Source organism: Xenopus laevis, chromosome 8S (genome assembly GCF_017654675.1).
Source record: "Xenopus laevis strain J_2021 chromosome 8S, Xenopus_laevis_v10.1, whole genome shotgun sequence".
In the NCBI taxonomy this organism is placed as follows: domain Eukaryota; kingdom Metazoa; phylum Chordata; class Amphibia; order Anura; family Pipidae; genus Xenopus; species Xenopus laevis.
This window is the reverse complement of record NC_054386.1, coordinates 20,646,426-20,661,254: the sequence shown is the minus strand read 5'-3', so window position 1 is coordinate 20,661,254 and position 14,829 is coordinate 20,646,426. Positions and strand designations below refer to the sequence as shown.

At 40.9% G+C, this 14,829-nt stretch overlaps 1 protein-coding gene across 1 annotated transcript in view; it reads right to left on the bottom strand.

Annotated features, from left to right (window-relative positions):
• itpk1.S (inositol-tetrakisphosphate 1-kinase S homeolog) overlaps positions 1–5,968 on the bottom strand; it is an 83,792-nt gene extending 77,824 nt beyond the window's left edge. The window contains exons 1-2 of the mRNA XM_041574603.1: positions 5,615–5,968; positions 3,127–3,246 (exon numbers count right to left, since the gene is read on the bottom strand). Coding sequence (XP_041430537.1) covers positions 3,127–3,221 — 95 coding nt within the window. The 5' untranslated portion in view covers positions 3,222–3,246; positions 5,615–5,968. The remainder of the gene's footprint in view (positions 1–3,126; positions 3,247–5,614) is intronic.
• Between the last annotated feature and the right edge of the window lie 8,861 nt (positions 5,969–14,829).

The window sequence follows — 14,829 nt, the reverse complement described above, 5'->3', positions numbered from 1 at the left end:
TTATTCAAATCAATGCAGGGTTGCTAGGGTAATTTGGGCCCTAGCAACCAGATTGCTAAAAATACAAACTGGAGAGCTGCTGAATAAAAAAACGAAATAACTTAAACATACATAATAAAAAATTAAAACCAATTGCAAACGGTCTCAAAATATCCCTCTCTACATCATTCTAAAAGTTTATTTAAAGGTAAATAGTTTTAATACTGTTGAGTTTTGGAATCCTGACTCCCATCACACAACAGAACAACTGGCCTCAGTGTCCACCTATATAAACATACAAATGTCAGATCCTAGCACAGGGCAGATAAAGCCAGATTTAAGTTGGTCCAGACTGCTCAAATGCATGACCAGAAGCACTACCCATAACAGTGCAAGGTGCAAACTTCCCCAAGTAGCAGGTGCAAATTAACTCAGTTCTGTGCTAATTTATGCCCCTATATTGGAGGCACCCTATGAGCAGTGGTAAGTGAGTAAGGATCGAAGTAACCATTAAGTTGAACTGTTTGTAACTGAACAGGCATACATCCGTAAATTTTGTGACAAGCGGCATAATTACAACGGTGCAGTAAGCTGACAAAGATTATCCTTTAAAGGAGAACTAAACCCTGAGAATGAATATGGCTAAACATTTATAAAAATATTTTATATACTGAAGTTATTGCACCAGTCTTAAGTTTCAACTTGTCAATAGCAGCAATGATCCAGGACTTCAAACTTGTCACAGGGGGTCACCATCTTGGAAAGTGTCTGTGACACTCACATGCTCAGTGGCCTCTGAGCAGCTGTTGAGAAGCTAAGCTTAGGGGTCATCACAAATTATCCAGCAGAAAATGAGGTTGTTCTGTAATATAAGCTGATGCTACAGGGCTGATTATTAAATTATGATGCTAATTGCACTGGTTTCTGTGCTGCCATGTAGTAATTGTCTATATTAATTGCTAATCAGCCATATATTGTGACATTTCTATTCAAATTTGTACTGTATATTGTGAGTGTGCCCCTAAGCTCAGTAAGTGACAGCAGCACAGAGCATGTGTAGTGAAAAGAAGAGGAGGAGTTACTGGGGCATCTTTGGGGAGACAGATCCTCCCTGCTAAAGGGCTGTTGTTGCCCTGGGCTGGTACAGAAGTCCAAAACATAATGTACAACATTTCTAGCCTACTTCTTTAGTAAAGCTTTACTTCTCCTTTAAGGGTAATGGCAGACAGGACACTGAGACTCTCAGTATGCCACCTTTTTAAGCAGCCCAAAAAAATGCAACAGAAAGAGACATAAATGCTCCCCGCCTTAGACTTACACTGAAATCACCTGAATTTTGAAACACTGATATAAGTTTAGCGGCTAGCCTTAAGGACAGACATCTGCGTTGAACTTTGAATTCCTGTCTTAGATATTCATACAACTATGTTAAGGTTTAATAGATGTGTAACCTTGGTATGATGTAATGGAGGACTAATGTTGAACCACAAAGGGGTGCATGATCCCAATGTCTTGAGTTCAGGTCGACATATCCTGTCACATCCCTGGTACAAATTAAGCTTGATTCCAATGTTATAATTAGAAATATAGGATGGAAAGCATTTCTTTTCACAGAATGTGTTGATCCTAAACATGTCATAACAATAATATTGTTAAAAAGTGATCTATCCTGATATCCAATAAAAAAGTTGGTTATCTTGTTATTAAATATACAAAGCACAATGGGGAATCCACAGCACGTACAAAGAGAAATCACTTGAAGTCCAGGTCGGATCAAGAAATTGTTTCAGCACAGGATACACCCTGAAGATAAGAGCTAATTACTGTCTGGTTGTGGTGTGTGTTACTACTCTTGCATAAAACTCTCCTAGTTCATTAAAGTGATACTTACACTGTTCCATTACAAAACTCACACCACAGGGACAGAAGTGCGTAGAATTAAAAATGTGCCTCCTCAACGCTACAGCCACTTAGTGCTAACAATACAGCTGAGGCCAGTGTCAAGCTACAGTAACATATCTGAAGGAAGCACCAGGTCTTGAAGATCACAAGGAGACAATTTATAAAAAAAACAAAAAAAACCCATTAGTGTCACTTTTACGTTGAATGGACTTGCGGCTTTTTCTGACTCACAAAAATACATTCTCTTTTAGAACAATATGCCATTGCCTGACCAGAGTGGCACTTCTGAGCAGGAAGTAGTTAATGAGAAAATAGAAGGAAGTTCTGAGTCTTTCTTCTTATCGTGCCAAAGAGAATAGCCTTCTTCTTCCATCCTAAAACTCCACTGCTACTTGTGTGCAATAATAATTATATAAAGCTGAGACCATTTGACAAATCAAATCAACACATGCATGAAGAAAGTCAACAAGATTAGTCACTCTTAAAAACTGAGAATGGAGATGAAATCTCTAAACCTTCTAAAAACCCATATCTGACCTTTTCTAAAAACTCATATTCCTTAACTGCTTTGTAATTAAACCCCAATACGGTTGTTATTTCTGCTTAGTGTCTTTTTTTATCTATTTTGAGCCAGGACATTATGCAGCAGACCTTCAATTAGTCCCTACCCCAATGGAGCTTACAATCTAGCATCCCTATTACACACACACAAACTAGAGTCATTTTATCAGGAGACAGTTAACCCCTAATTTCTGGGGAATGTGGCCCTGCAATTGTTAGAGGGAGCAGTGATGTAATCATTGATAATCACTCTTGATAAATACTGTTGAAAAAAACAGTACAGAGGCCCTAAAATTATTTTGCCATGGGGCTCTGTGACCTGTAGTTATGCCACTGGATAGAGTTAATTAGATTTCTCTAGAACTATCTGAAATGCGTCATACAGGTTAGGGTCCTGGTAAAAAACAGAGCACACCCTCCATTAAATAGCTAAATACCCCCACCCTAGATGTACAGGTTTTATTTGAAGCAAATTCTTGAGGGTATGGAAGCTGCTTAAAAGTAACAAAATGACGTGCAACAAACTAGCATTTTATGCAGGGTCATTAACAAATGGTTGGCCAAATGATCAGATTTACAGGTGTCAGGAATATGGAAACCACAGTCCATGAACCAGCTCCGTACCTTACACTCTCTATTTGTGCTGCGTCATCATAAACCCCACACCTTGGATTTTGGCCTTACCTGCACAAGTCTGCAAATGCCTGAAAATTCAATTTCTTGATCTTTTTCTCACTCATCCAGTAACCCACTCTCTTCCCTTTCAGAAAGGTCTGCATTTTTCTGCAGTCTTAGCAACAGAGTCTGCGGAGAAAGAAAACCAGTCTTGTTAGCCGATACTTTAAAAAAAGTTTTAAATAAATGTAGAAATTTATAGCATCAAGTCGTTAAATCCATTTAGTGACCAGTATGACAGAAATAGGTTTAAAAAAAACAAATGAAGCAATATTTTTAAGTATTTTTTTTTTTTATTTGTTTTTATTAATTTTCCAATTGAGGCGTTATGATAGTCATTGAAGTTACATGCATTGGATCATTGTAATATTTAAGCAAAATGAACATTATAAAGTATATTCACAGAAACAAAGTCTGAGATTTACTTTCAGGTTTCACAAGTTATATTCATTTTACCTTAAGTAAGAAGCTAACAGTCTATTGGTATGGTGACTCCTGGGGGGATCTTGTAGTCGTTCCAATTCGGATACATGTGTTTTGAGCACATTGATTTGTTTCTTGTAGTAATATGTTACCTCTTAAAGTTTCTGAGTCGAACCATGTTGTGTCGTAGAAGGTATAGGTTGTTAGGTGTCCGAGTGATTGTGGGAGGCTATTAATGTATATACTCCAGATAGAAAAGAATTTTGGGGTTTGTTGTTCTTTTTTTGTCATGGCTTCCAGCCAGTACATATGGAATATGTGATGTAATTTTTGTTTCGTAAGTATGATTGGTGGGGCTTCTTTTGAAAGCCATTGGTGAAGTATTGCCTTATGGGACGCTGCTGCCAATCTCTCTGCCAAGTGCTTTTCCCCCTTTATCCAAAGTTGAGTAAGCGGTTACTATACTAAACAATGCCCAATCTATAGTTGGTTGAATATTTTTAAGTATTTTAACAAATTGTACCCAAAAGATCTTTTTCATAAAACATATAAATCACTCTGTGGGAAGGACCTCAGTATGTAGAGGGGATCAAAAACAGAATCCTGCTTCCCCATGCAGCTCCAAGCACCATACACTGATGTCTGCTTGCTTGTTAATAGCATCATAATGCATGCCCAAGCACGCTTCCTAAATGCTGGCCAGAATGGGGCTTCCGAAAACAATTAACTCATTGAGGAACCGAGAAGTGAACACCTTCTGACATTCAGTATATTTGCCAAAGGATGAAGAATAAATGTGAAAAAAATAAAAATGGCTTTCCTAGATGAGTTTTTACAAAACAAGAAACTGTATATCTTCTTGTCAACATCACCAAAGAATACAGTTAATGTACAAACACTTCCAGTGTTACTAAGGAGACCTGACACTTTGGGCTATATGTATGTATACATACTATATGTATATATATATAAAATACACAAAAGCCATGAAGATCTTGTAAATTATATCCATATAAACGGTTCTGATGTCATCAGTTATAAACGGTGAGTTCTGATGTCATTTCTGTCACATGACTCGCTGAAACTTGTGTATTATAATAAAGTACCCCCAGTTGCAAAATATGAGGATATTCGAAGTTACCTTGGAGTTCCATGACCTGTATAAAAACACTTGGCCTTCGGCCTCGTGTTTTTATATGGCCATGAAACTCCTCAGTAACTTATAATATCTTTATATTTTACAAGAGGGGGTACTTTATTCACTATATATAATACACAAAAGCCATGAATATCCTGTAAATTATATCCTTATAAATGGTGAGTTCTGATGTCATCAGTTATAAACGGTGAGTTCTGATGTAATTTCTGCCACATGACTCACTAAAACTTGTGTATTATAATAAATAAAGTACCCCCAGTTGCAAAATATGAGGCTATTAGAAGTTACCTCGGAGTTCCCTGACCTGTATAAAATCTTTATAATTTACAACAGGGGGTACTTTATTCACTATATACACTACTATTTAGGAGCCTATTATATTCAGAAGAAATGGCAATTCGATGTGCATCCATACAAAGGAAATCTGACGTAAATCTGTGCCCTATGACAAGTTATGCCCCGGAGGTTTAACACAAGCATAATTATTTAAGTTAATTAAGAACAAGTTTTCCTGTCATTATGCGATATAAAAACAAAGCTCAGCCAGCTGTTGCTAGACTACAAGCTGATTAAAGAAAACTGGGCCAGGAAAGGAATGATGATGTGTCCCCGACACATCATCCTACAATTAAAGTGAACCCCAAAAAACTAGAGAAAATGTAAGCAGTGATGAGCAAGCATATGAGCACAACAATCTGCGAGCACATGTGACAATATCTGCCAGTAATGAGTGCTGCTGTCACATCATGTACTTTGGACTAGTGCACACAACTCCCCCTCACACAGGCACAGTCAGCATGAAGTCCTATGGCAGCAGCAGGCAGGAAGCAAGGCAGCCAGAAAAAGAGACAGGCAGTATAATGATGAACATACACACAGCAGCCCCTCACATGCCACTGCTCTCCCATTACTCACCTGATGACAAGATGCTGGGCTCCAGATTAGGATGTGTGTGCGACAGACAGCTCTAGCTCTCCCTCGTTTCGGCGATCAGCCTGTCTCTCACTCCCTCTCTAGTTTCCCTCCCCCTCTTTCAGATCTCCATTTGCTGAGCTCGGTCCCTCCCTGGTTTGCTTCTGCTCCATGCAGGGAGGGCACACAGGGAGTTCAGAATTTCAGCACAAGGACACACCCTCGGCTACAACCCCTTAGCCTGGTGCCACTAAGCGACAGAATTATTTGCGATTTGGGAAGGGACCATGGGACTGAGAGGGAGAGAAAAGCAGCTGCACAGACAGGCTGAGCTCTACGTAAAGGAAGTGAAAACGCGCGGTACCTTCATGTGGCCGCCAGAGGGCAGTCTCATAATTAGCTCTTCTGCCAACCTTTGTACCACGAGTTTCCGTGGAACTGGCAGAGGCAAAAACATTGGTCGTTTGTGGAAAGTAGGGTTGCCAGGTCTAATTTTCAAAACCAAAGTCATGTAGAAAAACAGCCCAAAACTAGCCAAGAGGCACCTTGAAAAGTAGCCCAAAAATAGCAGAATATGTGCAGAGAAAGAAAGTCTAAAAAATAAAGAATATATGTGAAAATACGCCTTTTTCATGTTCCATGAAGCAAAATGAGTTGAGATTCGCCGGTCACCAGGGGCGTAACTACAGAGGAGGGCCCAGGAGGTATAAAGGCCCCATAAGGCCCTAAGGGTAGAGACACACGGTCAGATTCGGCAAGATTAGTCACCTGGCGACAAATCTCCTCTTCTTCTGGGCGACTAATCTCCCCGGACTGCCTTCCATTGCCTTCCTTCTAGCCGTCGGGATGGCAATCGGAGCGTTTCGTTTTCCAAAATCGCCCGAAGTTTCCAACTTTGGAAAACAAAGCGCTCTGAGTGAAATCCCGCCGGTCGTCATGAAGGCAGTTAGTCAGGGAGATTAGTCGCTCCCAAAGAAGAGGAGATTTGTCGCCAGGCGACTAATCTACCCGAATCTGAGCGTGTGTCCCTGGCCTAGTACATATACAATTTCAGTAAATATTGGTAAAACAGGTCAACCTCGAGACTTTTTTGTGGCTAGTAGATTTTTGCTCCAAAATTGTCTGAAATTGAGGAAAGTCACCGAAAAATACAAGAATGTTTAAGGTCTGAGGTACAGAGTCCAAAATCTGGTAACTCCTGACTTCTACACAAGTCAGTCCCATTGCATGCTGGGTATTGTAGTTGTGCATTAAATCTTGGCAGTCGGCAAATTGTTAAACAAAAACTACATTACCCAACATGCATTGGGAGACGCAGGCTTGGCACATTAGAGCAAGAAAAAATTTTGGCTGGTTTCCAAAGTACAAACCAGCCAAAAGCCTAATAAGTAGCCCGAATCTGTACCTTGGGTAGTAATGCTTTCAAAACATGTCCGGCCTTTAAATTAGTAGCCCATTTGGCTGGAAAACTGTCAACCTGGCAACCTTGGTGGAAAGCATTGAACAGAAAAGCTCTTAACTAAATGGCGTTCCCCTTGCACCGAATGTTACTGCTTTTGCTCCCAGGTGTCATTCAGGCCACGGCATTATTCAGCAGTGCTCAAGTAACTATTTTTTTAAAGGGTTACATGCATTTGGGCCATTGATTTCAAAGTATATATATATAAATATATACACACAGTGAGGGGTGCCTCACATTGGGGCAAATTCACTAATGGGCCAATTTTGCCAGGGACCAATTCGCCAGGTGCAAATTCATTACCACTATGCTATTTACTAAAATGCAAATTGGCATCCTGGATGCTGAATGCTGGCGAGTATTTGCTAGTGTTACTTTGGCAGTGGGAGCGTTTCAAAGTGAAATGTCGCTAGCCAATGTCGGACTGGGGGGGGGACCAGGGAGAGAGGGCCTGGTGGTGGCCCATGAGGGTCGGGGCCCAGCGGGTTTTTTCCGGGCCAGTCCAACACTGTCGCTAACGATCACTTCTGCCTATTAAAACTTTGTTAGTACTCATATGCTTAGGTCAATTTGAATAAAAGACATTAAAGTCATATAGACGTCTTTATTAGAGAAGTTGGTGCAAATGCTTGAAGTGGCCTGTTTTTTTTTTTATTACAAATGTCCAAGGAGCCAGAATAAAGACAAAAGAGATTCTCTAATGCCCTAGACATGAGCCCACCATAAAACGAATGTTCCCTGCCCTTCGAATGTCTGGGGAAAAATGTTAACACAAAAAAGTTTATTAGTAAGGACTTTTGCAGGCAATCCCGCTTAAAAAAAGCACAAGTCGCCAGTTTTTTTTACAACTTTAATGCATTTCCGGCAGACAGGATATGATGTCACTGACATAAGATTGAGGAAGATGCAGCTTCATTTTAGCAGTTCGCCTGGTCTGAGGTGGCGAAGTCACGAAGTGGCATTCAGTAAAATTCGCACTTTACAGAATTTTCAGAGTAACAACCATTTGCCAGATCAAAACACCTGTTAGTGAATTAGCGATGTCCTGATTAGGTTAAATCACTTCGGCCCATGGAATTCAATGTATATATTCTCAGAAAGGGACACCCTATATTAGATCCATCTCATTCCAGCCTGGCCTGAAAGGGTTCAGGGAATAAAAAGTGGCACCAAGGAGACAAAAAGAAAAAGACAAATCATTTAAACATTTAGAGGAACCTGACGTTTTCATACCTGCAATATTTAGCTATCAAAGTGCACTACAAAGATTCCTTTTCTGTCAGGAACCATAGGGAGTATTCAGCATGCAAATATTAATAGGTCTGATGTTTGCATACCTCCCAACATTTTGGAAATTGAAAGATGAAGAAAGATTTTTTGACCACGCCAATTTTTGTGGCCACACCCCCTAATTACAATGTTCGTTTTACAAAATTTGGCAGGTTATGAAAGTTTGTGGTTTTTTTTCTGTTTTATAACAGTTTTGCTAATTGCCCAGGTTTCCCCAGGAGACCAGCTTATGTTAAATTGTTACAATTGTTTCTTTGCTTATCTTAAATTGCTACAAAGTATCTAAGTGCACCTGCCACATATTCTGGGCTCTCTGTCAAAAGCCAATTGAGGTTAAGAAACTTTGTATCTTTTTCTGGCTGTTCAGTGCAGGAGATCAAAGAGAAAGTCGGGACATTTCAGTAACAATCTGGGACTGCGGGTTGAGCTGTCAAAATCGGGACTGTCCCGCGAAAAATGGTTGGGTGGTATGTTTTTGTGAATCAGACTATAAAAAAAGTATGAGATTTTAAAAAGCGGTCTGTGGAGGTCAGGAACAGGCTAGTGGCTAAAACATTGACATGGAGAGCCACGTCCATCTGGACTGCACTATTTTAGCTTGGAGGGACTGGTAATTATACCAGCCTTAGTCTCTGCAATGTTTTACCTTTATGTATTGCTTGATGTTGCTTGTCTGTCACTTGAGACCACTGAGTAGACTGTTTGGGTGACAAATTTGAAATGACTCAGGACAATTGCCTTGAAACTGGGTAAAGGCTCTATTGTAGACCCACTCACCAACAGATTCCTTGTACTCCCAATCATTGACTGCCAGGAAAGCCCCTTGTTATTTACTATATAGAGAGGGGTATGGTTGGGCTCATCCTGTTGGTATGTAAGAGATTCAGACATATTGTGCAGAGATTTAATATGTTGTTCCCATTAGACTTTACCTAGAGGAGCTACAGTCTAAATACTCTTACACACACAATAGGATCAGGTTCATTATAAACTTGTCATCTTAAGAAATATTCCAAATTCTTTTCTATCAAGTTAGTTTAGCAAAATAAACTTTACTCTATATTTATTATTTAAATTTTGTTTCCTTCATTGTTGGAATTACATAATCACAGCAAGCAGACAGAAGCCATTTTGTGGCAATTTGTTATTAAGGCAAGTTGTGTATAACCCCAAAATCTTGTGCATGCATCTGAATAGGGAACCTAATGCCCATGCGCAGTGCTGTACACAGTTATAGAGTGTGAGGAGGGAAGCAGGGAATGTTAGGAGTACAGTGACACGTAGGAATTGCTGAATGGAAAGTGGCAGTAATTCACTGACCCACCTCTCTGCCTCAGGCATAGAGGTGGGCAGGTAATATTTGATTGACAGCTCAGATATTTAAAGGAAAACTATACCCCCATAATGAATACTTGAGCAACATATAGTTCATATCAAATTAAGTGGCATATTAAAGAATCTTGTCATACCAATATATATATTTAAGTAAATATTGACTGTTTACATCTCTTGCCTTAAACCACCATTAAGTGATGGTCTGTGTGCTGCCTCAGAGATCACCTGACCAGAAATACTACAACTCTAACTGTAACAGGAAGAAGTGTGGGAGCAAAAGACAGAACTCTGTCTGTTAATTGGCTCATGTGACTTAACATGTATAGTTTATTTGGTATGTTTGTGTGCACCGTGAATCATACGATAAAAGGGGGCTGTACATATTTTTTAAAATGGCAGTTTTCTATTTAGGATTACCCATTGGCACATACTACTAAAAAAGTATATTATTATGAAAATGGTTTATTTACATGAAGCAGGGTTTTACATATGAGCTGTTTTATGCAATATCTTTTTATAGAGACCTACATTGTTTGGGGGGTATAGTTTTCCTTTAAACACCTTTATAACAGGTATGGATGTTTAAATAAAAAAAATGGGTTCCATGTTTAATGTGCAAAGGACTTTCGTTATACAGCTTTTTATGAGTAGGTGACAGATCTGCTTTAATCTGCTAGTATATATTCACAGTGTGAGAGAAAAGTGGAGCATTTAAAGAAGTCCCATATACTGTATGCACTGGGTGCACTAGTGTTTTTTTCCCAACTCGGCAGACATCAACCTTTCTTCATTACCAAGGAAGCCCTATTCTTTAACTGCAGGCCTACCTGATCTTTAAAAGAGAAGTAAACCCTTATTAAAAAAAATCCCTACTTCCCTACCCTACATAGACCCCCCTCCCTCCTCCCACCCCAGCCTAGCTGCTACCCCGGGCAAATGCCCCTAACTTTTTACTTACCCCTCGGTGCAGATTCAGGCATCTGAGTTCATGGCAGCGATCTTCTTCGGTAATCTTTGGGTCTTCTTGCTGCGCTTTAACAATTTCCGTGACTTTCGGCGCATGCGCAGTTGGCAAAAACCTGAAGGCTGCTCCAACTGCGCATGCGCAGATATGGCACTTACTTCCTGAATACGACCGAAGAGAAGAAGATAGCTGCCATAAACTCTGATGCCTAAATCTGCACTGAGGGGTGCCCGGGGTAGCAGCTAGACTGGGGGGAGGAGGGTCTACGTAGAATAGGGGGGTCGTTTTTTTTTTTTAATACGGGGTTTACTTCTCCTTTAAATTCTGTCCAGCTTTTTGCTCCCACGCACATCCCAGCCTTGGATTACATATGTTGCTAGGAAACAGGGAAAAAGTGAATAGCTGGTTAAGCAGACCCAATAGGAGGAAGTGGCTGAATATTAATTGTACGTATTGGTAAATACAAAGGGCAATGGCATTAGCCCACATTTAGATTAAGTCATACAGGACCATTTGGAGACTGATTGCAACATGAGCAGCAACCACCTCAAAATATCATGTGTACTCATCTCAGATTTAATCAGGTAGTAGGAATGGTTCCACAGTATAGCAGCAAAAACTCCAAAACTGATCTCAAGACCGACCTGAATTTTAAAAGGTGTTTCATACACTCGATACATTATGTGTTGGGCTTACAAAGAATGTACATGTGGACAGGATCACCATTAGAAATCATGGGGCCCCATGCAACTACATTTTGTTCCCCATCCCATCCCCCAAGCCCCTCTCCAGATCCCGCCCACCCCACCCCACAGTTAAAAGACCACATAGTCATCAGCGCTAAAAATGGTAAACCCCCTTCCGCCACACACCAGTTATAAAAAGCCATTGATGGTCAGGACCCCCCTATAAGGGCCTCCCATAAAAAAATTAAAAAAAACATTGGCGCCAGGGCCCCCCTTACAATATTAAAAAAACATTGGGGCTGCAGAGAATATTTTTTTTGAAAAAACATTGGTGCCAGGGGCCTATAGAGTATTAAAATAATAAATTTTTGGCTAGGGGTTTAAAAAAATAATAAAACACACATTGGTGTTCAGTAGAACTGAACACGTGGCTTCAGGATTTCAGTTTTGGCTCCTTTCGTGACTTTGGGTCTTTTCATGGTTTCGGGACCTCAAGTTCGGCTCTTTTAGTTACTTCAGGTCTTTTCGAGGCTTCGGCTCATTTCGTGACTTCAGGTATTTTCACAGCTTTGGGACATTGACTGTTCGGGACTTTGGCTTTTCAAGGTTCAAGGCTTCAGAAGAGGCGCCATGGCTTTGGCGCTGTCAAGGGAAGCCTGGCTATTTTGAAAGGTGCAGCACAGCCAGGCCCCCCTTTAAGCCCGGTACAGGAGTAGCCCCTATGCCCCCCTGATGGCGGCCCTGCATGTGGCTATACATATTGCAGCTCTACTGAAGGCTAATAGCTGAGCTATAGCAGCTGACACCAGAAAATAATCTTTTTTTATATCCATCATAACATTATGTTTGAATGCTATTTATAATTTTGCCATAAAGGTATTTGACTGATGCTTACACAATACTTTTCATACCCCCATGTTCCTATATTAGGGGGTTCTATATTTGTGCAGCAGTACTCGGTTAGCTTTAGAAACTCTAACTGACAGACTGAGATGGGACAGTCAGGTTTAGGAACTTCAAGTAATAATTACATACAAAAGCAGAACTATCAGCAAAAAATGACATGACCTATAGGTAACTTTTAATGTAGATTAATATTTTGTAAAGAAAATTTTTAGTGTCAGTATCACTTTAAGGAGGATCAATACTCCTGACAGATCCCACTGTGCTCCTTTGAGGGTATACTTGGAATACACACTGTTTGTCTGGTTAAGGGGATGGAAGATTTACATTATGAGGGTAGATTGTCAAGATTGGGGTTGTTCTCTGTGTAGAAAAAGACATTTGCAAGGGAACATGATTACTCTTTATAACTACATTAGAGGGCATTATGGAGAGGGAGATGCCATCCCTTTAGGCTAGAGGAAAATAACTTTTATTTGTAGCTGCTCAAGTGCTTATTCACAGTGAGGACAGTGAGTTTGACATCTGTGACATGAGGGGGTCATAACTGTTGCTTTTGAATCTGAGCTGCATGCTAAGGATCAATTGCAAATTCACTGAACAGTTTTGTTCCATATGGCTGCCCTTAAAGTCGCTGACTAACTCAGAGTTAGAGAGCTGCAAAGCAGGAAGTAGTGTTGTGTTCTGTTTGACATCCAGTCAAATTTCATTTTTGGCTAACAAACTATATTAGAAACATTTTTATTTTGCACATATGATACATTTACCCAGTTTATATTTTTATACTGAACTATTCCTTTAAATATACCATAAACATACCCTTAAATCCATATGCCGCCTCCTCCCCTGTGGATAGGGTTGCCACCGGTCCGAATTTGACCCGGATAGCCCGGTTTTCAGAAGGGCTGCCTGGGTCAAGACAGGATGTCCCTTGATTAACATGGCAACCAGTCAATCGCTAATTGCCACATCAAATCCCCGCCCCCATGATTTCTCTTGCACTGCCCACAATGTCACTGGCTCGCCCCTCTGGCATCATGGCGGAGTATGGCACACACAGGGAGTATAGGGCAGCCAGAATATGGCACATGGAGCATAGGGAAGGCAGGAGACAGGGAAACCTATCAAGACTCTAAGGGGTAGATTTATCAGAGAGGTAAGTTAGAGATCGCGAGTTAAACCGGGGTCATACACCCTGGTGCGTTTATTGCGTCACGCACCAGGGGTATGACCCCGGTTTAACTCGCTGTGTGTGCTAGCCTGTTTTGCTTTTACTACTTGATATTTTGGGGGTGCCGTCTCCCTAAGGCTTTTAAGCACCAAGCAGAACCAGCACTGAAGGGCCTGAGTGTGCACGTGACCTCTCTTGTAAAGTTAGAGATCGCCACCAGGGGTGCTTCGCCAATGAGGCGAGTTGAGGCTGTCGCCTCAGGCGGCAGCACACCACTAGGTACCAGGGGCAGCAAAAATGCTGCTCCTGGTACTTTAAGAGCGAATTTCCGGGGGAGGGGGGGCAGCAGCAACTGCGGCTGCCTCAGGCGGCAGAGGGGCCAGGATCGCCCCTGATCGCCACAGTCCACTAACGTGAAATACCTCCTCTCTCCATTCATTTCTATGGGATTTTTAAAAGCGTAATTATAAAATGGTGGACATTCAATTTCACCCTCTGATAATACGGCTCTAATGGAGAGAGGCGGAATTTCACTCTAGCGGACTGTGGTGATCTCTAACTTACCTCTTTGATAAATATACCCCTAACATGGACAGTTCATATTGTGCTACATACAGTGACACAATGCTGGTGCCCCTCCTGCATTTTGTCTAAGGTATGAGCAGGTAAACAATGTGGGCACTTTCAGTCCGGGTCTGAGCAGTAAAGGGCTTTAGGGGTACGAACAATAGAGCTATTACAGGGGGGATTACAGGTGTGAACAATGCAGAAATTTACTGTCTGTATTTGAGACTTAAACAATGCAGGGGCCAGTTGATCTCGGTACTGATATCGTTTAAAGCTTACACAGGTTAAGGAATCACAGCAGGCAGACTTTTATGTGGGGGCCACACAATGTGGGGTGTGGCCCGCCAGTTGGATAGCCCTGCTCTGCCAGATGGTGTTATTGCCTTTAAGAGGGGCCTTGGATGATTTCTTGGACAAGCATAATATCTATGGCTATAGTGATACTAAAATCTACAATTGATATAGATATTGGTATATATTGTTGAGGGGTTGAACTTGATGGACTTTGGTCTTTTTTCAACCCAACTTAACTATGTAACAAACAATGAGTCGGGCTGCCATGCAGAACACAGTTTTGCCTGACAAAGAAATAAAAACTTGTATTTGTAGATACATACAAGTTCTCCAACAATAAACAGTCCTTATAATATGAATCCTATTTATCTTATCGTGCAGGATGTATTATTTTTGAGGGAGTTTAGGTACCACCGACTTTTAATTACTACCTTGTAGATTACAAAAATGGGGTCGGTGGAAGTGCAAATGTGAAGCCCCATGGTCATATTTGTTTCCAATTGATGAATGGGGCCCAGGGTAATTTGAAGGTCTTGCTTAGCTCTAAGA